Source organism: Coniophora puteana (genome assembly GCF_000271625.1).
Source record: "Coniophora puteana RWD-64-598 SS2 unplaced genomic scaffold CONPUscaffold_17, whole genome shotgun sequence".
Lineage (NCBI taxonomy): Eukaryota > Fungi > Basidiomycota > Agaricomycetes > Boletales > Coniophoraceae > Coniophora > Coniophora puteana.
Window position 1 is genome coordinate 492,402 of NW_006913069.1, and position 24,123 is coordinate 516,524.

The 24,123-nt window shown below is 54.1% G+C and overlaps 9 protein-coding genes across 9 annotated transcripts; 6 read left to right on the forward strand and 3 right to left on the reverse strand.

Annotated features, from left to right (window-relative positions):
- The first annotated feature begins 3,081 nt into the window (after positions 1 to 3,081).
- CONPUDRAFT_140155 (uncharacterized protein) lies at positions 3,082 to 5,161 on the forward strand. Its single transcript, XM_007776437.1, has 3 exons — positions 3,082 to 3,231; positions 3,290 to 3,624; positions 3,692 to 5,161. The coding sequence occupies exons 1-3, from the start codon at positions 3,195 to 3,197 to the stop codon at positions 4,958 to 4,960; spliced, it is 1,641 nt and encodes a 546-aa protein (XP_007774627.1). The 5' UTR covers positions 3,082 to 3,194; the 3' UTR covers positions 4,961 to 5,161.
- Positions 5,162 to 5,391: 230 nt separating this feature from the next.
- On the forward strand, positions 5,392 to 6,336 carry CONPUDRAFT_169607 (uncharacterized protein). Its single transcript, XM_007776438.1, has 3 exons — positions 5,392 to 5,775; positions 5,829 to 5,896; positions 5,945 to 6,336. Exons 1-3 carry the CDS (start codon positions 5,716 to 5,718, stop codon positions 6,033 to 6,035), a joined length of 219 nt encoding a protein of 72 aa, XP_007774628.1. The 5' UTR covers positions 5,392 to 5,715; the 3' UTR covers positions 6,036 to 6,336.
- Positions 6,337 to 7,298: 962 nt separating this feature from the next.
- Positions 7,299 to 8,428, forward strand: CONPUDRAFT_85484 (uncharacterized protein; the record flags this gene model as incomplete). Its single annotated transcript, XM_007776439.1, has 4 exons — positions 7,299 to 7,363; positions 7,426 to 7,648; positions 7,698 to 8,156; positions 8,216 to 8,428. Coding segments are annotated over 3 exons (361 nt in total), but the record flags the coding sequence as incomplete, so codon positions are not given.
- Positions 8,429 to 10,555: 2,127 nt separating this feature from the next.
- On the reverse strand, positions 10,556 to 11,970 carry CONPUDRAFT_85486 (uncharacterized protein). Its single transcript, XM_007776440.1, has 3 exons — positions 11,100 to 11,970; positions 10,911 to 10,970; positions 10,556 to 10,801 (listed from the first exon to the last, which is right to left on the reverse strand). The coding sequence occupies exon 1, from the start codon at positions 11,961 to 11,963 to the stop codon at positions 11,118 to 11,120; it is 846 nt and encodes a 281-aa protein (XP_007774630.1). The 5' UTR covers positions 11,964 to 11,970; the 3' UTR covers positions 10,556 to 10,801; positions 10,911 to 10,970; positions 11,100 to 11,117.
- A 1,110-nt stretch (positions 11,971 to 13,080) lies between these two features.
- On the forward strand, positions 13,081 to 15,029 carry CONPUDRAFT_169609 (uncharacterized protein; the record flags this gene model as incomplete). The annotated part of the gene is made up of 1 exon (XM_007776441.1): positions 13,081 to 15,029. The coding sequence occupies one exon, from the start codon at positions 13,081 to 13,083 to the stop codon at positions 14,968 to 14,970; it is 1,890 nt and encodes a 629-aa protein (XP_007774631.1). The 3' UTR covers positions 14,971 to 15,029.
- Positions 15,030 to 15,293: 264 nt separating this feature from the next.
- On the forward strand, positions 15,294 to 17,485 carry CONPUDRAFT_85491 (uncharacterized protein). Its single transcript, XM_007776442.1, has 8 exons — positions 15,294 to 15,397; positions 15,453 to 15,690; positions 15,774 to 15,833; positions 15,887 to 15,959; positions 16,020 to 16,060; positions 16,120 to 16,242; positions 16,304 to 16,352; positions 16,408 to 17,485. Exons 1-8 carry the CDS (start codon positions 15,391 to 15,393, stop codon positions 16,561 to 16,563), a joined length of 747 nt encoding a protein of 248 aa, XP_007774632.1. The 5' UTR covers positions 15,294 to 15,390; the 3' UTR covers positions 16,564 to 17,485.
- A 955-nt stretch (positions 17,486 to 18,440) lies between these two features.
- CONPUDRAFT_159346 (uncharacterized protein) lies at positions 18,441 to 20,432 on the reverse strand (the record flags this gene model as incomplete). Its single annotated transcript, XM_007776443.1, has 5 exons — positions 18,441 to 19,319; positions 19,378 to 19,509; positions 19,567 to 19,830; positions 19,878 to 20,225; positions 20,289 to 20,432. The coding sequence occupies 5 exons, from the start codon at positions 20,430 to 20,432 to the stop codon at positions 18,441 to 18,443; spliced, it is 1,767 nt and encodes a 588-aa protein (XP_007774633.1).
- Positions 20,433 to 21,399: 967 nt separating this feature from the next.
- CONPUDRAFT_66174 (uncharacterized protein) lies at positions 21,400 to 21,555 on the forward strand (the record flags this gene model as incomplete). Its single annotated transcript, XM_007776282.1, has 1 exon — positions 21,400 to 21,555. A coding segment is annotated over one exon (156 nt), but the record flags the coding sequence as incomplete, so codon positions are not given.
- Positions 21,556 to 23,118: 1,563 nt separating this feature from the next.
- On the reverse strand, positions 23,119 to 24,037 carry CONPUDRAFT_66144 (uncharacterized protein; the record flags this gene model as incomplete). The annotated part of the gene is made up of 3 exons (XM_007776281.1): positions 23,119 to 23,526; positions 23,587 to 23,808; positions 23,888 to 24,037. Coding segments are annotated over 3 exons (780 nt in total), but the record flags the coding sequence as incomplete, so codon positions are not given.
- Positions 24,038 to 24,123: the final 86 nt, after the last annotated feature.

Consider the following 24,123-nt stretch of genomic DNA (forward strand, 5'->3'; position numbering starts at 1 on the left):
GTGTCTATCTTGAATTTCGTTCCAGTGTTGAACCTATCGAATCTTCACCTTCAGCGATGGTGTGCGAATCTATCACAATGCCTCGTTTCTCAGTTGGGCCGCGCCCTCCTAGAACATCTCCCTGTCCCCAACATCCAAGCTTTGAAATGCTCAAGACTTGTATGGTGCATAGTCAATACGACGAGAGTCACTATGCTTCTTCCTGCCTTTCTAGACGATGCCGTATCAGATGGAACAGGCATCTCCCGGTCGCTGAATTGTTTCGCGCGTCTACGACACTCGATTTAGATGGCAGTTCACTTCACATTCCATATGTTCAAATCAACGACCTCGGTAACCTTCGTACCTCCTTTGCGCAGTTTCGGCATGCATCATCGTCCACCCTGTCTCACCTCGTCATCAACTCGTACATCACGGGCTTCATGTCGAATGTCTACGCTGTTCTTATCCAAGGGATCCGCGAGTTGACTGCGCTCCGCACGCTCGACCTCAGCGTCAGTTTTGAAAATTCCAGAGATTCGCAACATATAGACATCTTTCCCGAACGGATGCAGCCTGTTTGGCTGGCGTCTCTTGAGGCGCTCACGCTTCGGATCCCGACGTCAAGCTACGCCGGTATTGAATTCATCAACACCTTTCGCACTCCTGGCCTCAAACGGCTCACTATCACACGTTCGACTCGGCCTGGCCCAACCTCGCCATTGCATATTTGCGCTCTAACAATGGACGAGTTGCTGGGTTACACCGATGCACTCGAGGGTCTGGCCGTTTACGACGCGAACATCGATTTAGACGACTTCCTTGGATGCCTACGGGGCCATCCACTCAAGCACCTCGAGCTTGCCTTGTTCCGCAACTATGCACAGCGCATCTTGCTTGCGCTGAACTGCAGCTCCGGAGTTTACCTATCCTCTGATGTCCTTTGTCCGACTCTACAGTCTCTGCGTTTCCGCATTGCACTCGAACCCGAATGCACCCTGTCACATGCAGTGATAGAGTCTCGGCGTGCGAGGGCACAAGTAGACGAGGATGTGGCTATTAATCGTATCTACAAGCAGATGGTCGGCTTTTGTTTGCCGTTGCTTGGTTGTAGACTCCTGTGCTCTTCACCTCGCTCGCTGCTCCAAAAGACTGAATGCAGGACCAGGGGGAACACTTCCGCACCCATTTACGAGCTGATATTAAATGCGGGTCTCCTCAGCTCATGCCAACAAGACGACGGGATCGACCGCGGTTCGTTGAAGCAGAATTGCTCGAGTGTGAATTGTATTGAATGGTAGAATACGTTGACCAATCGGAACGTACGTTGGTGTCCCCTCTTTCGATGTATTTTCAAGATACAGAGCCCTACATCCCCTAACGTCCGAATGTATTCAGACAATTTCCCGATGTGCTAAGCCCCTGGGCTTTTTCATCTACAAGAGTTCGCCCAAATCTTCCAGTCCCTCCTCATCTCCCCTCACCTTGCCTTTCTCTTCCTCACCCCTTATCATCATGCGAGTTGTAGTATCCCCACGCATAAGAGCATCGTCGTCGTTAGTCACGATATTGTGTTCCCCTCCATTACCGTCTAAATGCCGAAGTGTAACTGAGGCGTGTCTTGTGCTCAAGGAAAAGACCGTCGGGCTATGGCATCTGACGGACAGGTTACGCGACATCGTTGACCCAGCGGAGATGACAGAGTTGGCGAGTGAACGTTCAGCTCATGCGTTGCCCAGGTGCTCCTTGAGACATTTCCAGGAACCCGTAACGGTTACCATCGACGAGCTTGTATAGGAGAGCAAGGTTTAGTGGACCTTGTCTCTCCGAGTGCTTAAACAGCCGCCCGCATTCCTCGTACAGTTGATATGTCGATAATGCATAGGTCAATAATGCATAATGCTCATAATGCATAGAATTTTGCATTTATCTAAAAGATGCCCGCCAAATATGCAAAATAATCCATAATCCATAATCCATAGCATTCTCGGAGCAATTATGCATTATGGGATGGGTCTGAACCTGGTATCCGTTGTCCGTTTTTACATAAATTAACACACTTCTGTACAAAAATGCACTAATGGTCCACTCCCCAAGCTTCCGAGAACCCCGCAAAACGCATCAAATCCACGGATAAGCCCTCAGTGCTGAGTCAGCACCCAAGAAGCGTGGCAAGAACCTCACTTTAGAGGAATGGCCGGGTTACGTGCTTTTGAGTTTTGCGATGCCCACAAGGACATGACACAAGGAGACGTAGCTGAGCCTTTCTGGACCCTCCAAACAGGGCCACTCAACTTCACTCCAGTCTCGTTCTCAAATTCAAGCAAAATTCAAGCACGCTCGACATCCATCCCAGCTGGACACTTAGCAAAATGGGATTGTGTTCAGTGTCAATGCTGCATTCCGAGGAGCTCCGTACTGCACAACCCACTTCTTCAGAAACTTATTTCTTAAAACCAAAGTAACTAGAAAACCTTTACGCTCAAAATTAACCACGTGACTGCTCTTCAACCGTGGGAATTATATGCTTTTGCATAATGTTGATAATGCATAGGATTTGGGGCATTTTTACCGTATGCATTATCGACATATCAACTGTAGTATCACTTGAGCTGAGAGCAAACGGGTGCTCAACGGGTGCTCATGAGCGACAGATTGTTATTTTCTTGTGGAGTTCATTTTCTTTCATTTGCGCTTGTCAGTTACTCGTTCAACAGTAGGTAGTTGTCGATTTTGAGACCACTGAACACAACTTAGATCATTGCACAACTCGCTTGACGCGTGGGGCGTAGCAGTGGTAAAGCTGCCGACATACACTCCGCTGTCGGAGCTATTAGTCGGAGTAGATCGGCGTGTCCCTCTAATCCACCAGGATGACATGACAGCACCGCGAATCGTCACAGTCTCTGCAGACACGCCGAAGACCGGAGGTTTGTCGCAATTTATCACACTTGAGACCCCACGTCGCCTCATATTACAGGAAATCCGACCACACGGGCCGTTGGTCCGAAGATATGTTGCATTGTCATGGCGAACTTACGTTAGCCTTTCGGAAACACTCTGCTCTCAGGCGCTCGTGCTCTATTGAAGACTCTGTTGGGAGCGCTACTTAACTTACCCGCAGGTTCTTTTCCTCTCCCACCGCACCTTAGTGCCGTCCTATTCGTCCGGGCAGAGCTCTCTCGGTCTCCAGCGCTACTCTCCACCATTGGCCAATGAAGCGACAGTTGTCGCGGTTGTTACGTCTACGTCGTGAGCTGTCCTTTCGGTTAGCTGGCTATTCCAAGTGAAGCTGACATCACAATGACAGGTAGTTCCCTTCCTGCACCCGAAGCAGCGTTCCATGGCCAGCCTGATTCACGGCGTGGTCCCAATAACGCGAACATGCCCCAGTGCCTCCTCCTGCCCGAACTTCTTGATGTCATCTTCGACTTTGTTAGCGACAGGAGTACTTTAGTCTCTCTGGCCCGCGTATGCTCTCACTTTCATGCAGTCGCTGCGGACAAGATTCCTCGGCATCTGGCCCACGTATACGAGCTTCTGATGTGCTTGCCGCATAACTTATGGGAGCTGAAGTTGCGAGAGCAATATAATGAGTTAGGCTACATGGCGTCGATGGGGACGCACTCAAAACCCTGGGTTCTGGTACGTGATAACAACGCTGTTGGCGCACTGCCCGGGAATGTGGGCCGTTGACCATCCATGTCCCCAGTCGTTCGTTCGCGAGATGACCTCAAACGACTGGCGTATCTTCATATCCAAGGCCAGCAAAGTCAAAACCATTGGAATCGGAGATTGCATCAAAGAGGAAGATGATCACTGGATGAGGCTCTTTCTCGGGTACGAGTACTATCCCGAGTTGCATTATCCTTGGTATCGTGGGAGACCAGTCACCATTGGCTCCTCAATCAAAAAGGCCTTCGTATCTGCAAAGTGTATTCCTATCCTTTTCCCCAATCTTCGGGCTCTTCGGGGACCGATGCCACGGTACATGCTTCCGAAGGCTCCTCCGACTCATCTCGACGACGTCGATGCCATTTCTCTAGAGGATGCGCTAGATTATGATCAGAAGCGGCCTTCGCTTCCAAGCGGCTGTCCAAATCTTCGGGCATTTACTTTCACTCCTGATCCCCCTTTCCTTCATCAACGCCCCCTGGACTACCATCGCTTGTTCCCACTATACATCTCGAAATGGGACCACCTCCGGTCGTACACTGGCCCGGTCGATGTCCAGATGCTACTGCATCTTGGTCATTTCACCGATCTTGACGACCTCAACCTATTGCTCAACTCGCATATTTGCCTGGACGAGTTTCGTTCATTGCCGCTGCCATCGAGCAGGCCGCTTCTAAGACTCAGCTCGCTGAAGTTCCGCACGTCCTGTTGCAGCGAGGTTGCCAATGCTCTGCGCATCCTATTCCGCTCTTTTGAGGACATCCCATCGAGCCACCAGCCCCCAACCTTGCGACACTTTGCTATGCTGGGCCAGTTTGACACCACCTCCTTTTCCAAGATGGGTCTCCTGCTAGCAAATACGGTCTCTGTTGACTCTCTCGAGACGTTTTGCATCAGCGACATGCGGGAGGGATACGTTTATTCGCTCAGAATGGTGACGGCAAGCAGGAAGTCCGTTTACGAGACGCTTCGCCCGTTGTGCGTTTTCCCGAACCTCACAGGCATCCAGTTCCCCTTGACCACCGGACATCAAGTTAAGAACGGCCGCTTGACCGCAGCGCAGCTCATCGAGCTGGCCTCTGCGTGGCCGGAGCTTCGCGAGTTTCGCATCGCCAAACCTGGCGTCGAGTTCACGCTGCTCGAGGCCGCTGCTCTCAGGAGACGCTGCCCTCGGCTGCAGACCATCCCATATTCGTCCATCAGGACGGATAAACACGATGTCGCAGCGCTCGCCGCCGATCCTGGATTATTGGAACGCGTACTCGGTTCTGATGTACGCATTACCTCTGTTGAAGGAGCTCCTTAGGTTGCTCGTACCAATTATTCTTTTTGATAATACGATCATTATACCACGTAGACATAAGCATTCGAGCTTCACAGAAAGGTTTTTCTTTGCAGTGAGCGCTGCCAGACACCAATGTCCCAGAAACTCTTACTGTATTGACCCGCAGTCTGCCCTCGTATCAGCGATGGAATCCATTCTATCTCAGAAACAGAATCTAGACCCGCCGAGACCCGAACTTGAGACGTCCGTGCTGCGTTTTACCCATGCACCCACAATGAGAAGCACCCTAGAACGCTGTACTCAGGGTCAATAAACACTTTAAGGTTAAATTCTGATGTGCTTGCTGTTGACATAGAAGCTTTTAATTAAAAGGCAGGTCATGTGCACGTCACACAAGTTCGCGTAAGGGAGAGGGCACAGAATGTTCGACTTGTTTAGAAATGCGGTATACTGTATGAAACCGTCACACCAAGGTTACACGTGTCTACCAGCGAGAATGTTGGTGGAGGTTTACGACTTCTGAACCTATCTAAGTCATCGCTGAAGAGGACCCAGCAGGAACACCACCACCGAGAGTGTAAAGGATGTTTGGTAAGGAGAGCCGAACAGCAGGTGTCGGGAACGTGAAAAAGGCGAGGGTCAGCTAGCCGAGTGATAATTGAGAAGCCAACGATGGCAGACCTGCGCACCAAACTGGAAGGTAATTCAGTTCACTCACACATATAAGCCCCGCATTCCTCGCTCGACATGCCCATCCAACCTCTCCCTCCTCCGCCATGGCAGACACTTTCAGATGGAACCCCATCCTCTATTGGCAGCCAAATGGCTTGCGTGACGTAAGTGGGCTCAGCAGTCTGTTCCACTCAACCACTCACCTTGCGCGGTGTAGGTGGAGCTCTACCTGGTACACCTCACCTGGAGGCTCCGGCGAGTATGTGCTGCCAATGAAGAGTACCCGTGAGTAGCCAGACCTCGAGCTGATATTAGTGCCTAATTCCGCATCAGGATCATAAGCACAAATACCAGCACGTGGAGCGACGTAAACATTCTGGTCACGAAAGAAGTCACGGTCGAAGTGGAGGTGGTAGAGTCGTAACAGGGAGGACACCGTGACCAGCACGCACCTGCATCCCAAACCAAACTTCTTCGTCGTTCCTTATACACTCCAATTCCTTTCGCTCGTTTATCAATACTCTTGTCCAGTCCGTTGTTTGCTTCGTTGATCGTTGGTTTCTCGCAATAGACTGTTTTCCAAAGCCACTCCGGCGTCGCCTTAGCCATCGTCCAAGTACTAGCTCTGATTCCTATTTGGTGTCCTTGATAGATAGGCAGGTCTGGTGGACGAAGAGCGTCAAGACCTGCAGCTTTAATAATATACTTTAATGGACTCACCTATGCCTCTGATCACCGGAGATCTTGCAGTCTATTGCAAGCTCTTTCAAGCTTAGATCGGGTCGGTTTCACGGATTAGGCCTGTTGGCGAGTGTGTGCCAGACAACGTACCAGCAGAGATCAGCTCACTGTGACACCAAACCAGCGACCACGACGTGACAAAGTATCCGCCCTTGTAATAGACGGTAGCTATCTCCCGTCCAACGTATGAACGTATGGCCAAAGTATGTCGATCATATGGCCGCGCCAGAAAGTGTGGTCGGCATGAGGGTGGATATGCTTGAGGACGACAGGAAGGAGGGAGGGGAAAGATACGGGTGGGTGACAATCTGGTTGATCTCGATAACGACGTGGTTTCTGAAAAAGTGACGACTTCCCAGTGCGCTCTCTCCGTCCCATCGATGGATGGACTGAATGTTGGGATCTCAATGTTCGGTGGGGACGATAGCAAACGGAGAGACGTCGGTAAAATACCCACAAGCTCGCATATTTAGTCGCGGGTATCTCCGGCGGCGCTGCAGCTCTCTAGTGGGCGAAGTACTGTTCAGTAATGGACTCTGTGCAACCTAGATGTTTGTTGCTTTTTGAAAGTCGCGGATGGAAATATGTAGACGAGACATTCCTAGTAGGACAAATCGCCGCGAAAGTTAACGGTTTGGCGATGAACTGGAAGAAGATCTTTCCCAAACTCTTCTTACCTACTAGCAGTGGGTCGGCACTTTCACCCGAGTACTACCCGTCTTACTTCTGCCACTGTGTATATCCCCAAATATCTGCAGTGTTTATCCACAAAATCATGGCCGTGATTGATACCTTTGCGAGGTGATCTCACGAGTTCGTACACAGTTTACATGATCATGCCACGCCGACGAAGTCATTGAGTTCACCCGCGATTACGACTTAGCAGAGATAGAAAAGCTAGTGAACCAATGACCAACACCAGGCACGCATGCATGACCTCCTACTACATGACACTGCTACGCAACGCTCCGCTGAAGCTACCTGCTGTTGCACGCGTTGACGGTGCTCCCGCTATTGGGCAAGCTCACGTTACTAAAGGTCTGCAAAGGAGGATAAGAGGAAGATAAATTGACCTGCAAACATATACGAGCTTCACGTCCGGGTTGTATCGTTGCGGAAATCCCCCTACGACGTAACCAGGATGCCAATCGAATTTGACAAGTCTGCTTGGCTTTTACGCCCACAAACACCTAGAACCTTGCGCCGCCTCCTCAGTAAATCCGTCGCATCTTTCCCTTTAGTCCGTCATGGCAGAGAATTTAGATGGAACCCCATCCTCTATTGGCAGCCAAATGGCTTGTTCGAGGTAAGTGGTCTTAACAGTCTATCCCGCTCAACCACTCACCTTGTGCGGCTTAGGTGGAGTTCTACCTGATGCACCTCACTTGGAGGCTCCAGCGAGTATGCGCTCTCAATGAAGAGCACCCGTGAGTAGCCAGACCTCGAGCTGATATTAGTGCCTAATTCCGCAACAGGATTGCAGGCCCTAATACCAACCCGTGGAGCGACATAAACATCCTCGTCACAAAAGAAGTAACGGTCGAGGTCGAGGTGGTGGAGTCCTAACAGGAGGACATTGGCACATACCTATACCCGGCATCAAACTTTTTCATCGTTCCTTATACCACTCCGACCCCTTTCGTTCGTTTATCAAAACTCTTGTTTAGTTCCCGTTATTTGCCCCGTTAGTCGTTGGCATCTTGCAATACATTCTTTTCGCCCAAGTCCACTCAGGCGTCGCCCTAGCCATCGTCGAAGGCCTAGCGTTGGTTCCTCTATTTGATGTCCTTGATAGATAGGTAGGCTTGGTGGACGAAGAGCGTCAAGACCTGCAGCCTTTAGAGTACGGTTTGATGGACTCACCTACGCCTTTGATCGCCGGAGATCTTGCGGTCTATTGCAGGGTCCTTCAAGCTTAAATCCGGTCATTTTCGCGGACTGCATCTGTTGGCGAGCGGGTGCCAGATAACATACGAGCAAAGATCAGCTCACTGTGGCACGGAACCAGCGCCCACGACAGTGGCAAGGTCGCCACTCTTGTAATCGACGGTAGCCATCGTCCGTCCAACATATGAGCGTATGGCCAAAGTAGGTCGATCATATGACTGCGCCAGAAACTGTGGTCGGCATGAAGGCGAATATGCTTGAGGACGACAGGGAGGAGGGAGAGGAAAGATACGGGTGGGTGACAATCTGGTTGATCTCGATAACGATGTGGTTTCTGAAAAAGCGACGACTTCCTAGTGCGCTCTCTCCGCCTCATCGATGCATAGGTTGAATGCTGGAGTCTCAAATTTCGATGAGACGATAGCGGACGATAGCGGAGGAGCAACGGAGAGACGTCGGTAAAATATCCACAAGCCCACATACTCAATTATCACTCGCGGGTATCTCCGGCGGCGCTGTAGCCCTCTCCAGTGGGCGAAGTTTGGGCGAGGTATCATATTCAGCTTAGTTCGCTCAGTAATGAACTCTGCGACTTGAATGTAACATACAATTGAAAGCCATAAACATACTACGGACGTGGTCAACCCAGACCCAGAAGCCGGAAGACCAATAACTAGTAAGGCCAGCCATACGATCCCTGGCACGAGCGTCTTCCCCGTGCCACTCGCACTGTTCGCATACACAGATAGCGCTCCAACCACTATACAGGTGCATGTCAGCTTCAAGAAAGATTACTGGGGAGGTAATCCAACGCGCAAGCACATACGAGTTTCACGACCGGGTTGTATCGTTAGTATGCCTGTCTCATCCGACGACGAGTTGACTTGACTTAGTCCGCTCTGTGCCTTTGCCAATCCACGCAGATCACGGCGCCGTTTACACCGATCTGGTGTTGAACGTGCTTCCCTGTCACTCATCTTCTGGGCATATCATCCACTCTGGAGGGTATGTCCCGAGGATGAGAGAGTGAGTGACTGGACGTCGAGCTGATACCCGTCCCTTAAATCTCAGCACAAATGTCAGAAACGAGTTTGAAACGAGTACTAGCCATTTGGCGCTCTACGTTCCTGAGTGTCCACACCGGCATATCCTAGTGACCAGAAGAGGTGATGGCCAGTACTAGTGTTCGTGAAGAGGGGCACTGAGAGGAGGTATTTTAATCTCATACCGGCGTACCCAGCCATTCTAGCGGTTCCTATCGTCGGTCAGATCAGCTTTGCTCATTCGAGGACTTTTGTCTACAGACTCCCCTTGTTTCCCAAACTACCCCCACCGACGCCTCACCGACAACTTGGAACTATATCAGTGCCGTTGTGTCTTACCGTCAAAGTCATGTCAGTCCGTTTCTCCGAGCCCAACCACCTTGTGCATTAAGTGGAGTTCTTCCCAGCGCATACTCTCCTCAGCGTCCGCATAAGGTGGTGCACCTCACGTGGAGACTCAGGAAGGTATGCGCTGCGAATGAAGACCACCCATGAGTAGCCCGACATCGAGCTGATATTAGTGCCTAATTCCGCGAACCCGATAGTAGGCATTAATGTCAGCCCATGGGCCAACCTTAACATTCTCGTCACGAAAGAAGTGACGGTCAAAGTGGAGGTCGTGGAGTCCTCACAGGGAGGCCGACCACAGCTGTTCTTTCACCTTCGCTCGAGTACTGCGACGGTGCCTGGAGTCGTCTTTTGAGCCTCCGGTCATGTTTAGCTAGGTAGTGAAATGGAAATAAACGACCGCACTGGGATGGTAGATAGCGGTCGACGAGGAGATAAGGGCGGTGGGTGAGTGGCAACTTGAAGAAGAGGCAAGAGAAGAGGCGTAGGCTGATCTTGATAACGATGGTAGTTTCTGAAAAAGTCGCGGAGTCCAGCGTATTACAAGTTACCTTCTGCGCATCTGATCAATCCGTGGGCCAAGTTGCTGAGATCCCGATGTTCGATGACAATGTGGCAACGGAAAGACGTCGGTAAAACCCCGAGTGGAATAGGGGCTTTTACAATTCTTTTTCCGGCCAGGTGTCTCTTGCACCGTCCACTAGATCTCTGTTAGCGCGCAAGGCCTCGACTAGCAGCTCTCATTCGACCAGTCAGGGGAACTACTCATCGTGCAGTAAGGAACATCTGTACACTTCACACTCCTAGTACAATGGCGACGAAACGACGACGCACGAGCTCCACCACCCACCCACCCACATCCATCGACCCATCGACCTCCTCCCCAACACCATCCTCAAACACCTCTCCCACCACCCGCCCCGATCCAGGCTCAGACACACCCACTGACCCCGACGCCCGCGAACCGACGCCCAAGACCCAGCGCTCCAGCAGCACAGGCCGCGCGCCGCTGCTGTGCACGCTCCCGCCGACATGCCACCCGCCCGCGCACGCGCCGACGTCGCTCGCGGACTCGCGCGCGCTCGAGGCGCACTACGCCAAGTACCATGCGCACGTGTGTGCGCTAAGGGGGTGTGCGGGGGTGTTTCCGGATGCGCGGATGTTGGAGCTGGTGAGTGGTCGTGGATGTGCTTGTGGTCTTGGTGTGTTGGTGAGCTGATGGTTTTGTGTTCTGCGTGGATGGGGCGGATGTGGATGTGGATGCGGATGTGGGTGGTTAGCATATTACGGAGTGTCATGATCCCATTGCGGCGCTGCGCCGCGATCGGGGGGAGAAGATCGTGCGTGCGCGTTTGTGTTCTCGGTGCGCTGATGCGGGTCTGACGCTCTTGCCTCTCTCCGCGCACACACGGCACCTCACGTTCCCGCCCCCGCCTCCGTCCCTGCGGTCTCGCGCCCTGCGCACTCAGTTCGCATGCTACCTCGCATCATGTAACCGCCCCTTCCTCACACCGAAAGCGCGGCGTCTGCACCTCATCCAGGCACACGCATATCCAAAGGAGTACTTTTTCGCGGTCACGAACAAGGGTGTCGGCGGGCTGCTGAAGCGGTGGGGCGACGGGGCGAGTATGATTCGCGGGACGTGGAAGCCACGAGAGAAAGGGGGAGATGAGGATGATGTTGGTGTTGGTGTTGGTGTTGACGTTGGCGTAGATGGGGAAGCGGCGATGGACGAGGACGCGCGGAGCTCGGACGACGAGAGCGAGGGCGGGGGCGGTGGAGATGGGGAATCGGAACACAACGAACACGACTCGAACACGGCCACCCCTAGACCGGCGGACGGGACATCGCCAGCGCCTGGATCGGGGGACGTCGACGCGCTCGCATCGGGTCTCTCGTCGCTCTCGCTCGTTCCGCCTGCGATCCGCTTCGGGCGGGGCGGAAGAGGTGGGTTCATTCAGCCTGCTATGAACGTCCATCCAAGAGGGGGTGGTGGTCGTCGAGGTGGACATGGGGGACGCGGTGCTGGTGGTGGCGCTCACGCCGCAGACAGTCAACATGGCGTCGCACCAGACGTTCACACTGGTGTTGGACGGGGAGACGATGGGACGGTTCGAGGGCCGCGAGGCGGGTACGGGGGGTCGGGTAGAGGGCTGGGTGGGCCGCCGCCGCGAGGATCGGGGAGTAGGGTCAGGCGGGGCGGACGCGGGGCGGTAGGCCGCGCTCCAGGACCATGATGATGATGAGGGTGGTTTCTCTTCGTTGGTGTTTTCTCGAGGGTTCGTAGGAGAGGTGCCGGTGATGTATCGAGGGCTGGATCTAGGCGGGTGCATGTATTAACACGATACAATGTAGAATAGCGGATTCATCGGTCTCCTGACTGTATCTGGTCACTCATTTACTTGAGAGTTCTGATCATCCAACAGCATCGGCCATTCTGTTGGATTTGGGCATTTCAACTACGAGCTGATGTTGGAAGTAACAAAAGAAAGTCCCAAGGTATGTATTGGTACGCGTCTCATGACACCATTGATGATCTAGAAAACGCTGTACCTGTGATGTGTGATTTGAATGAAGCTGCACAAGACAATAACGAGAGAGCCAAATGCGCATATACGGACCCAGATGAGCCCACACCTCGAACGACCGGTGGGTGGGCTATCGGTACCGCGAAGGTGCTCAGTTCCACGACGAAGTGGAAGTCTGATGGTAATGCGAGGATGGGTATCGGTGAACGGACGTTGCTTTGTTCGAGGAGTGTTCCCACTGCCCCCGACGGTGAAAGTTTATACAATGAAGAGTGTCAATTAGGCAGTCAGTTGTGGGCGGCCGACGTACGATCGGCGGGACATTTGTCCACATCTCCGTCATCGCCGAGGTGGATGAGAAGCCATCAACGGAGAGTACAAGGACGAGTTGCCCAAAACGCGGTCGTGTTTGAGACGCAAAAAGTTTATCCGCGTTCTCGACGCGTCCCAGGTCGCTGATTGTGCGGGGAAGTGGCTCGGGTACGTGTCGTGGGAATGTCAGAAAACAATGAACGCCAACTTGTTTGCTTCCGCGGGGGCTTTACAACGCCCAACGCCCAGGAGAACACAAGGTCTATTGTCCAACGCGTACCTGCCACCTTTTGTCTTCTGGCCTTCATAAGGATGCTCCGTCAGCTAGAGGAGTGCCAGCATACCGCAGAGCTAGTCTCGCGTTAGCTTCTTCTGTCCTTTACTGCTCTCCTTGAAATCCACACTCGTCGAAACCTCGACCGTCTGTCTACCCATACCCCAACTGTTTTCTGTATCCCTACGCTCGCCAACATATACCTGATACCACCGCATTTTCTGTATCGATCTCAAGTCTTTTGTGAGTAACCTCCGAGCACTTCCCTTGACCAATGCTCACATCAACACCAGACTAATTCATCCAGAAGCAATACTACACTAATACCCCAACAAAATGTCTGCCGTCTTCGAAAGCTACTCGCAAGAGATTGCTGTCCCTGCAAAAATCAACCCGCTCCCGGCCTACTCCTTCCTCTCGCGCCCCCCGCCCCAGAAGAAGCGCCCTATCAAGCCGCTCCCGTCCCCTCCCGCCTACACGCCCCAGGCCAACCCTCCTCTCGAGCTCCGCGTTCCCAAGCGCCGCACCTCAAACACCTTCTCCACCATCCACAACTGGGCCTCCCACGTCCAGCCCGGCTCTCCTGCGTCTACCATCTCCCCGCGCTCGCCCGCCGCCTCCATCCGCCGCCGCCTCTCCAGCGCAGCGCTGCCCCGTCGTCCTTCCGTCGGACATGGCAAAGCCAAGCGCAGCATCTCTGGAACGCTCATCAACGTCGAGACCCCGCTGACGGCGACGACGCCCTCGATCACGATGAAGGAGGCCAGAGCGGGGCTCACCGCCGCCGGGTACACGTCCGTGTTCCTGGGGCTCAAGACGCCCATCAGCGCTGCCGTGCCTATCCCGCTCAACTTTAGCTCGCCCACGGACTGGGTGCACGTCGGGTTCGACATCGGCTTCGACGCCCCGAAGAGCGCCGGTGCGGCGCTCAGCTCTGCCCCCGGCGCCGAGCGTAAGCCAAGCATCGGCCACCGCCGGCTGCGCTCGCTCGGCGGCGCTCTCAAGGCGCGCTCGCGCTCCGCCGCACCTGCATCACCCACCCGTCCGCTCCGCGTCAAGTCCAAAGCAGCAGCAGCAGCCGCGGCCAAACCCAGCGCAGACACGATCGTCAAACGCAAAAAGTCCAAATACGCGCCCGTACCGCGTCCCGCGCCGCTCGCGAACGAGCTTGCGCTCATGCAGTTCGCGGATGGCGGCAACGCCGACGCGACTATTCAGCGTTTCATGGCGTCCCAGGCTCTTGCGGGGCACTGCGGCGTCGGCGTCGGCGACGTGTTCCGCGACGACAAGGGCGGGGTGTGGTGGGACGAGGACGAGGAGCTGGAGTACAAGCATCTCCTTGCTCGCTCCCCGGCATCCGCGGGCGACGGCGCGCTGTACGACGTCCCGCTCACGCCCGCCTCTGGCGCCTCCTCGATTGTCGCGCTGGGCAACGCGCAGTGGGTCAAGTTCTCCACCGCCGTCGCGGAGACGCGCACGGTCTCGTCGCGCGCCTCCTCGGACCTGGACGAGCGCTACCTCGTGCGCGCGGAGCCCGGCGCGCTGGACGGCGGAGACGCGTTCGTTGCCGTCGACTCGATGCTGCCCTACCTCCACCCTCTCGCCAACGCCTCTAGCTCCTCGTCGTCGTCTTCGGTCCTCGCTCTCCCCGCGCGCCCGCGCCGCACGGCGCCGCATCTGTGTAAAGCCGATTTACTGGTCGACGCTGCGTTTCGCCCGCCGCTTACCCCTCGTACGCCCAAGACTCCCAAATCGCCCAAGAGCCCGAAAAGCCCACGACACAAACCGAGCCTCACCTCTTTCCCCGCGAAATCAGCGAGCACAACCACCGCAGCCAGACCACGCAGACGCCCAGCGCCGCTGACGCTCGTGCCGCCTGCGCCCGGAGCGCGCATCGCGCTCGCTGTGAACGTGCTCGCTGTTGAGCGCGAGCGCAATAGGGACGCGGAAGCTGAGAGGGGGCGGAGGGAGTTTGATGCGGCTGCTTTTAGGCCTCGGCCGCGGGCGAGACCTGTGAGGGGTGCGGGTGCGGGTGTGAGGCCGGCGAGGATGGTGTTGGACTCTGGCGTTGGTGCTGTGCCCGAGGACGGTGCGGTGCGGGGTGGTGAGGATGGAGTGCGGGGTGGTGAGGAGGCTGAGTCTGGCACGGTGTCGGTGAAGACGCCTACGGCCAAGAACCGGTCGAGGTTTGGGCAGGGTGTGCGTGGGCTGTTCCGCGCGAAGTAATGGGATGGTGATGCTTTGTGCGTGTGTTTCTTGTTGCGATGTTGTAGAATATACCCCCGGACTTGCGTAGCTGCTGCAACGTGTTTTACGATGGTCATGAACTTTCTTGCTGTACTAGACAGATAATGGGCATGGGATCGAAATATGAGTGTTTCTTTTTCGCGCAGCGCTCGCATATGAGATATGTTACGACAAGGGATTGGAAGCTTCGTTTGGGGCCTTTCGTGGCTAATGGCCTCCGCGACGTTCGGCCTCGGCTATAAACCTCGGTCACGCTCGGCGCGGAGGCTTTAACTCGTCCAACAGCTCTGGCCGAGCGCTGACGTCCACGAGATACCGCGACTCCGAGCATATACATACGCAACTGGAACTGCCTACGATGTCTTAACACTTCTCCTCTAACCCTCTAACCAGCTTAACATGTCCGGTCAGCCCCAATCCCCAGCCCCCCCTCTCCCTTTCGCGCGCTAACACGCGCGCAGTAACAGGAAAATCCGCACTCGTCCTCGGCGCGACGGGCGCCACAGGAAGACTCCTCCTGCGGGACGTGCTCGCGTCGCCCGAGTTCGCGCGCGTCGGCGAGTACGGGCGCCGCGTGACGCCCGCGGAGACTGTCGCGGGGTACGCGGGGCGGGAGAAGCTCGAGCAGCGGACGATGGATTATGAGCGGCTGGGCGAGAGCGGGTTGCGGGATGGGCGGTGGGACGTTGTGTATGTTGCGTGAGTCTGCGCGCTGGCTGGCGTTGTGGGATGTGGACGGTTGATGGTGGAGCTGATTTGTGGTTTTGTTGTTGTTGTGCTAGTATGGGTACGACGAGGGCAAAGGCAGGTAGCGCTCAGGCGTTTACGAGGATCGATCGAGAGTGAGTGGGTGTACTATGAGGCTCACGGTTCCTCCTAATTCCCCGCATCGCAGATACGTCGTAAACGCAGCGAAGGAGGCAAAGACCAACGACCCCACGAACGAACAGCGCCTCGTGTATCTCTCCGTACGTGGTCCTCTCTACGGGCGATCCTCAATTTCCTGACTCAGGAGTGCACCCACACAGTCAGGAGGCGCGAACGCGGCCTCGCGGTTCCTCTACTTCAAGTACACATTCATTGTTCGGTCTTTCGTTACCAAGGCTGACTTGACGGCGCACTACGCAGGAGCAAAGGCCTCACCGAGCTCGAGCTCGCCGCACTCGGCTACAAGGAGACGATCGTCTTCCGGCCCGGGTTCCTCACAGGCGCAGGGCGCCCCGACAATCGTGTCGCCGAGAGCGTCGCCGGGTGCGTTGAGCTTCTAGTACGCTCTACTGTGATCGCAGCATCTGACATGCGCTCACTGTAGTTGTGTCACCGGCATTCTGTCAGCGCTATCGTTCAGCATGGACATTCCGGTGCGTATGAACTCGTCAAAACGTAGGATTGGCTTTAAGATCTTTATTTATTCAGATTCAGCTATGTGCCAAGAGCATCTGCAACGCGGGACGCTTGGGTGTCGCGGGCTTGCCTGCCTCTGCCCAGGCCGAGAAGGCGGGCAAGGAGGGCGCGTGGTTCACGCTGATTGATAACCCTGGGACTATTAACCTTGGCAAGGCGGATGTATAGGAGTATGGATGTTCTGGATTTTACTGGGGCTCTATATTGGAGACATATGCTGACTTATTTCAAGACATATCTCCTTGATCTGATACAATGAAACGCGAGCTAAATGCAACTTCACCGCGAAGGGCGTCTAGTATTAAGTGGTTGCAGGATGGTAGCTTCACGCCGTGTCTCAGCTCGCCAAGTCTGGCACTCGTCAGGCCCGGTACTCTCAGCGCTGGCGAGACCGCCCACCAACGCCGAAGAGGCTGCCCGCGAACAAATCGGCCGTACGACAGGCCCTCAACGCCGCCGTCGAGACCGAGGCCCAGGCCCTGTTGGCCGCATCACCCCACGCACAACGCATGTGTCGCTACGACCCCGCCCTCAACCGCCGGGCTTTCCTAAAACTCACCAAGGGCCTGTCCCGCCGCAAACATTCCCTGCTCTACCGCGTGCGCACAGGCTACGTCGAGCTCAACAGATTCCTCTCCCGCTTCGTACCGGACGTCTCCCCGGCCTGCCCCCACTGTGGTGCTGAAGAGACGGTTCACCACCTGCTGATGCGCTGCCCGCACTACCGAGCCGCTAGAGAATGCCTGGCAGCAGCCTGCCCCAAGCGCCGCCTCTCCCCAATGCCCCAGCTCCTCTCCCAGCCAGTCAGCGTCGAGGCGCTGCTAGCCTTCCTCTTCGAAACCGGCCGCTTCCCCAGGTACCAGCCCGCAACGTAGACTGAGCCCACATGCCCATCCCCTGCCGAAGACGCCCCAGGTAACGCCCCTTCTCTCCCCTTTTCTGCCCTCTCTCTCGTGTCTCGTCTCGTTCATATACACGCCCCGTTTCCGGAGAACTACCTCCCTCTCTCTCTCGTCTCATTTCGTCTCTCTTCTCTCTTCTCTCCCCTCCCGCGCATTGTTATAAACCAACCCAAATATACAATAACGTCTTACTACCTCACACCTTATTTTACTTTACGATCCCATACCTACATCCCCCACCACCCGATGCCCGGACAGGCAATTGTACTCAGACCGCCCGCCAACCCGAACGCCTACTTATGTCACGTCATGTTTACATAGACCTCGTCCCACATGAGGCATGGCCTCGCGGGACAATAAACGTTGATTGCAAAAAAAAAAAAAATCTCATTGCCACTCCGCAGCCCGCAATATCTAGCTTTACTTTGTTTCTTTCTCAAATGTGTGCATTTTGCAAAGTATGCTCCTTTGTCGGAAATTTCCCTCGGGCATTACTAAGCATTAGAATGCATGGCCATGGACAGGGGCATCTTGAAGCATTGTTATGAGAGGCTGAAACCATTATCATGCGTAACTATGCGGAACCGGCACATGGGAATGGCATTCTGATGGAGCGATTAGCCGACGTTAACCGAGCATAAGAATCCATTGTGATGGATTCCGATGCATGTCGGCATTATAATGTTAAAGCGAACAGGGGTATACCAAAAACGATTTGACCGCTTGACAACCATCAGAACGACCACTTTGTACTTGCCATTTTACTTGCATTTTATTTACTTTACTACTGATGATGTACGCTAATCACTTATTATTACTTTGCTGATGGTTACTACTACAGTTCTATTAAGCTGTTAATCTACTTGTTATTAGGCGTCAATGTGAATCGAACTCGGGACTTAGACAAATTTTACTTACCTTACTATAGTTGTCTAGAGCATAGTTCCGCTAGGCTATTATGCCTTGTACTAATTCTTAACTGCACTTCAATATATGCAGCTCTTTGAGAACATGAAAACACATAAGATCGCATTCACTGAATGCGAAGTCACCTCTATACACCAGGTACATAAGTAGATAGACGATTTAGAGCACGTGAAACAACGACGTAAATTGCAGTAAAGAAAAGTAGTGATAAAAGGCTCATTTACCCCCTGTAGCGGCCTGCCCTTTGGTTACTGCACGCCTAGCTCTTCCTGCGTTGGCCGATGTCGCTCCGGTGAGGTCAGAAGCGTCAGCTGACCTTGTGGCAGAAGGCAATGAGGCCTTTGCGGTACGAGCCCGAGTGGTTCGAGCCGCCAGTGGAGCAGGCGGAGGAGCCGCAACGGAGATGACGGAAGGGGCCGAAGTGGTCCCGACACTAGCAGACCGTTCGAACGCCATCGCCTGACCCCTGTGCAGCGCACGCGGGTTCAGGACAGGAGCGGTGACCACCGGGACAGTGGGAGTGGTCCCGGTGGTCCCGGTCACGAGCGAGGACTGGGAGCCGGATTCGGAGGACGTAGATAGAGTAACAGAACTTTGGCTGCCGATCGAGAGTAGATCAAGATGGCGATGGAGTACTGCAGATGCAGATTCCGCTTCAGCGGCAGGCGCCGCAGCTCCACCGTTAGGCGTCGAGATGGAAGGGGGGATCCCCAAAGAAACCGATGGCATGGCGGATTCGGCAGGCTCAGAAGGAGGCAGCGGCGACAGAGGAGAGTCGGACGTGGAAAGAGGGGGCAGAGGGGGAAGATCGTGGCCAAAACCAGGCGATGCAGGACGTTTGAGGTCCTCAAAAACGCTGTCCATGGCCACGACGACCGTAGCAGACGACGACGCGGCACGAGAAGCGACAGTCGTCGACCCGCTCTCGATGCCGAAAACTTCCCTAGCCCAGAACTTGAAGAGCGGGTCCCACCAATCCCTCGTGTCGCTGGAACTCAGGGCCATATAGTAGAAGTCGAACCGCGCCGGCCAGTTCACCCCGGTGCGGTTCTTCTTTGCCTTGAAGGAGTCATCCTCTCCTACACGATGCGATACCTGTACAATAGAATTTATTAAGACATGATGCTCAGAGGAATGGAGAAAAAAAACATACCAGGATAGCCATACAAGCAACGAGGCCGGGAGTCGGGTACTCAAGGCCCCAAAGATCGCCCTTAGCAGTACGCCCCCCGGTGCCGCCGCGAACTCCGAGTGAAGTCGGCCCGAAGAGGATACATTTTGCAGCCTGTTAAGTAGTGATACATATTGTAAGCGAGAACATTCGAACAATTAACGAGCTTACCTTAATCAACGCGCTGGACCTGAAGAGGCCTTCCCTGCAAGGGTGGTTGGGATCCTCGTAGAGAACGCTCGGGTACTTGGGATACTCGACCTTCGGCTCCGTGGGGTTCTTGCGAAGCGCGATGACGCCAGGGTGAGCCATGAGAAGACTTGAGTGCTTGCAGGTGTTGTGATCGAGCTCGAGGAAGTCGTGAAGGATGCCCCCGATATTCTCCCTGATCGTAGACACGCAGGCTCCGCGTTCAGCTTCTACAGCTAAAGCAAACTACAAGTACATGTAAGCATATGAACGAAGCAAACGAGGATACTTACATGTTGAGCAAACATCGGGTACTGAGTCGCGGCCACACGAAGCTTCTCGTCCAGGAATAACAAGAGCTCTGTGATGTGACCACGGAGTTGTGTGTCCTTGTTGGCCCACCTCCCGGGATCGATGGGGTCGATAGGCGTTGTGACGGCGGGAAACAAGAGTTCAGGGACCCAGATCCGAATGAGGATAGCATATTTCCGCGCGATGGCCTTGATAAGGTCGTTGAGAGCAGCCTCGCTCGTAGAGATCGAGCCGTCGGACATCGCCAAGCGAAGGAGGTAGAGTTCATGGTCGAGCGCCTTGTAGTCGGTACGAAGCTGGACGTACTTCGTCTGAAGTCGCGTGTATGCCTGTCAACAACAAATGTCAAAGACTGAGTTCAAGCCGCGAAGAAGAAGCAGATATAAACTTACAACACGTAGATCGGACTCCATAGCGGTCGCAGCGTTGATCTGCATAATGCTGAGGTGCTCTTGCTCCTCAGCCACTTTGGCCTCGTTGTCCGTGATGCCACGCATCTGCTCGGAGAAGTCCTCCAAGGTAACCTGGGTTGACATGGTTTGGTGCTGATGATAGACGGATATATGCGGCTGGTGGCGAGAATGACGAGACGAAGGCGATCGTGGAATTGAAACGATGGGAGAGTTAGCAGAGACGACTGTTTGCTGGTTTCGACGGGCAGCTCACCGTGGACTTATATACACATTGCAGGGCTGGCCCACATACGGATTTGAACGGGTAGATTGAGGTATTGGTGGCTTCTGAGCAAGAGCATCAGGTCAGCGCTCACACCGGTTCTTGGTTCTTTGACGTACCTTCTCTTCATGTCCCGCAGCATGGCCAAAGAGCGCAAGCCTGTACATCAAAGGCGAGGGCACAGGAATGAACACGTGTAAGCATAATGTATCAAAAATGAGGCGAATGTGAGAGTAAACGGACCGTCAAAGCTGAGGAAAAGAGCAGCAGACCCTGATGGTGAGGGATTGCTACATGAGCATGAGAGATCGTGATCCAAAAAAGAGCAAGACATACCGAGAGCCACCATGAGGTGCTGCAGAAGGTACACAGCTGCAAGCTATGTCCGTGGACTCGTAGGGTCGAACCTTGCGAGGAAAGATTCAGGACACCACAAGCGGTGCGGCGAGGCGAGTTCCAAACACGCATGGGCCTTGCAGCCAAGATAAACTATCACCGAGGACGAAAACCATGAGGCTGGCAATGCTCTGCTCCGTTTGAGAGGCAACGTTTCCGTAAAGTATCAGGACAACAGTGTATGCAGTATTGACTAAATAATCACAAGGATCAGTAGAGTTGCATCCAGTGGGGGAGACAGTGCCAGTAGCGTCTTACCTCGTCGAGAATGATTCGACTAGCCAATTCCGGCTCACACAAGGCAACGGACCCTATCACTGTCGACGGACAGTTACAGAATCTTCAATCGATCTGCCTCATGTAGCGCAGCGTGTTCGTGAACGCCCCTCCCGAGGTGCACAATCTCCTGAGACCGCGGAAGAATATCCCCAAGCCGGTAAGCGTCTTGAGTGTGGCCGGACGCTGTCTGATTACAACGTTCAGATGGATTCGACTCTCCGCCCCGTCCTCCGTCCACGCGGTGGTATGCAGGATTCAATAAGACACTCACTAGCGAGATCGTTACGCAGGCGGCCGCTAATCGCCTAGTTTTGACGCTGTAGACGACCCAAAAATCCAATCCCGTTGTCTCACCGTGAGTTGTCTTGTCCGTGCACATGCTGACTTTGCCGTTTAAGAATGAGCCGCGCATACCCGAACGACGTCGACTGTAGATAGTTGTAGCGAGTCGTGAATGGGAAGAGGAAGGTAAAGTTCTGAGGAGGATCGAGGGCCCAGTCTTGCAGACAAGAGCTTGAGGACAACGTCAGCCTCGCGATTAGGCGGTAGAATACGTTACACGTACCTCGCAACAATCATGGGCTCTTCCAGTTGATGGGTCAGCTTAGCAGAAAGCTTCTTGTTGATGAAGGCATTCTCATCAAGAGCCCGTTGATCGAGTGCCTTGGTGGGCTTGTCCATCTCTGAAGCATTCAGCCTATGGAGAACGCGAAGTAATCGAAGGATCTTGGCGTGGGGTGCATCCTCGGGGAGTGAGGACAGCGTAGGGCTTGGAGAACGGGCCTGGAATGCGCTCCGAGCGAGACCGATATGAGTGGTGCGCTTGAGGAAGTGACCGGAGAATACAAGGTGGGGGGAATGGGAGATGGAAGCTGGGAGTTTATGAAGGCGTGTGCGGGGAGAGAGGTGCTTCACTATAGCTTCGGAAGCGTGGAAGGGATGCGGGGTGGAAGTGAGAAAACGGGTGGGATGTCTTGAGGTGTCTTGAGGTCGTTCAAGGTCATGGAGAGAGTCAGGAGAGAGCGTAGGCGGACATATGGAGGAGGCAAGAGTGTTGAGGGTGGGCGAGACTCGGAGACGAGAGAGAACCGATGAGCATGAAGTGAGCAAAGACGGAGTGAGACGAGATGGGAAGACGAGAGGATGGGATAGCAGAGCTCCGCTCCGCTCCGGTTGTGCCAGAGCAAGAGGAGAGTGACGTCGTAGTCCGGGGGAGTGAATGGACGACCCGGGTATGCGGTTATATACAAACCGTTCGAGTACGAGTACTCGCCAGGCATCGGCTGGGTGAGGTTGAGCGAGTTGAGATCCAGACGAGGGAATGAGAAAGATGGGTTGGGTACTACAAACATGATGTCAGCGTGAAGATTGGAATAGACAAGCGAATAAGTTGTACTTATGGACGAGAGGGGAGGCACGGAAGAGAATCAAACCCTAGTCCAGTTGCCCTTCAATCGAAGGAACATGTCACTGTCGACATAGGCGTTGATGAAGTATTCGTCGGGCCGATCAAAATCGGGGCATACAAGGGCGCCGCGAATGACCGAGTCCAGAGATATAATTGTTGCATCAGCACGGGGGCAGGCTTTGATCCGGGTGAAGTTCAAGTCGTTGTCGATTTTGCCAATGTCGGCAGGTACATCGGGCTCAGCGGTGTAGGGTTGAACGAGGGCGGCTGAGAACGTTTGAGGGTGGGGACCTTCGGCGCCCTGGAACACTATAGTGAAGTCGAAGGGCATCACAAGGCGGGCGATGCCAGCAGTTTCAGGTGCGAGCTCGGCGAGGACACAGTCGTATCTAGGGTGGTTATAGAACGACGGGTTGCAGCGCAGATAGTCGGTTTGGGTCGTCCATGTCTCGTGTGACTCATAGTTAACCTTGAAGAAGTAATATTCGGTGATCTATACATTGGTTAGGAAAATCGCAAAGGCTACAAGTAAGAAATACCTGGAACGTTTCCGGGATAGCTAGAGGCGTCGGCAGAGAAATCCCTACTAGTAGGTCGGGGAAAAGGCGAGAATTGATGTAGTCTTGAAGTTTGAGGTCGAAGCCCTCGAAAGCAACATCCTGGTCGCACTTACGGACGACATCCTGGACAGCTATGGGCTGCTGCGGGGATCCGAGGTAGACATGCCAGCTGCTGTCGGTTTCGTAAGCTGTGACTTCGTCGTCATGCTCTACACGAGCCTGAAGCGCTTCCAGGCGCTTGATCTCGGCTTGCCGCTGGATACGCTCACTGATGACGAGGAGCGCCAGCTGGTGGGTGTCGACGCGCAAGATCTAAGGATTGTATGCGCTGGCTAGTAAGCTCGAAGAAGTAACGTCAGAATATTAACTCACCTGTTCGGCGAAATCTTTGCCGTTTGATCGGTTCTCGTATGCATCCTTGAGCGGGCCGTGCATGCCTTCGTTCGGACGAGTCGAAGTATGACGGCTTCCTCCCTTCTGCAGAATGTCGTTGAGGAAATGTATTAGTGCATGTATCTTCGGGAAATCCCAGTTGGTCTTGATTTTCGTGTTTCGCCCCTGAGTTTTAGCGACCAGGGCTAACACAATATATTCCTATATCATCAAAGACGTGAGGGTGAATGGAACGGATATGCAAGTATCATACCTTTAATAGAGTACCAAACCTTTCAACTTCTTTCCAGGCGGCTCGGACTGTTTCACTGGTGTGAACTTCAAGGGAAAAAAAAGCGTCGAGCTCGAGGTAACTACAGATAAGCTGAAGCAGCTTGTATCCCTCGGGCGAGTAGGAGGGCGTTAGTATATTGTACGTGCAAAATAAGACTTGCTGCTCACGATTAACATGTGTCCATGATGTACGATTGAAACTAGCTTACCTTAGAGATATCCCTGAACTTATTGCCGTCGCTG

What these genes read in the sequence shown, in the direction of transcription:
- CONPUDRAFT_140155 (XM_007776437.1), top strand. Translation starts at nt 3,195, where the DNA reads ATGAAGCGACAGTTGTCGCGGTTGTTACGTCTACGTC. An exon ending in GCGGTTGTTACGTCTACGTC is followed by an intron (nt 3,232 to 3,289) that starts GTGAGCTGTCCT and finishes TCACAATGACAG; the next exon opens with GTAGTTCCCTTCCTGCACCC. An exon ending in ACTCAAAACCCTGGGTTCTG is followed by an intron (nt 3,625 to 3,691) that starts GTACGTGATAAC and finishes CCATGTCCCCAG; the next exon opens with TCGTTCGTTCGCGAGATGAC.
- CONPUDRAFT_169607 (XM_007776438.1), top strand. Translation starts at nt 5,716, where the DNA reads ATGGCAGACACTTTCAGATGGAACCCCATCCTCTATTGGCAGCCAAAT. An exon ending in AGCCAAATGGCTTGCGTGAC is followed by an intron (nt 5,776 to 5,828) that starts GTAAGTGGGCTC and finishes TGCGCGGTGTAG; the next exon opens with GTGGAGCTCTACCTGGTACA. An exon ending in GCTGCCAATGAAGAGTACCC is followed by an intron (nt 5,897 to 5,944) that starts GTGAGTAGCCAG and finishes ATTCCGCATCAG; the next exon opens with GATCATAAGCACAAATACCA.
- CONPUDRAFT_85486 (XM_007776440.1), bottom strand. Translation starts at nt 11,963, where the DNA reads ATGCACCCGCCTAGATCCAGCCCTCGATACATCACCGGCACCTCTCCT.
- CONPUDRAFT_85491 (XM_007776442.1), top strand. An exon ending in AGCGCCTCGTGTATCTCTCC is followed by an intron (nt 15,960 to 16,019) that starts GTACGTGGTCCT and finishes GCACCCACACAG; the next exon opens with TCAGGAGGCGCGAACGCGGC. An exon ending in CGTTCAGCATGGACATTCCG is followed by an intron (nt 16,353 to 16,407) that starts GTGCGTATGAAC and finishes TTATTTATTCAG; the next exon opens with ATTCAGCTATGTGCCAAGAG.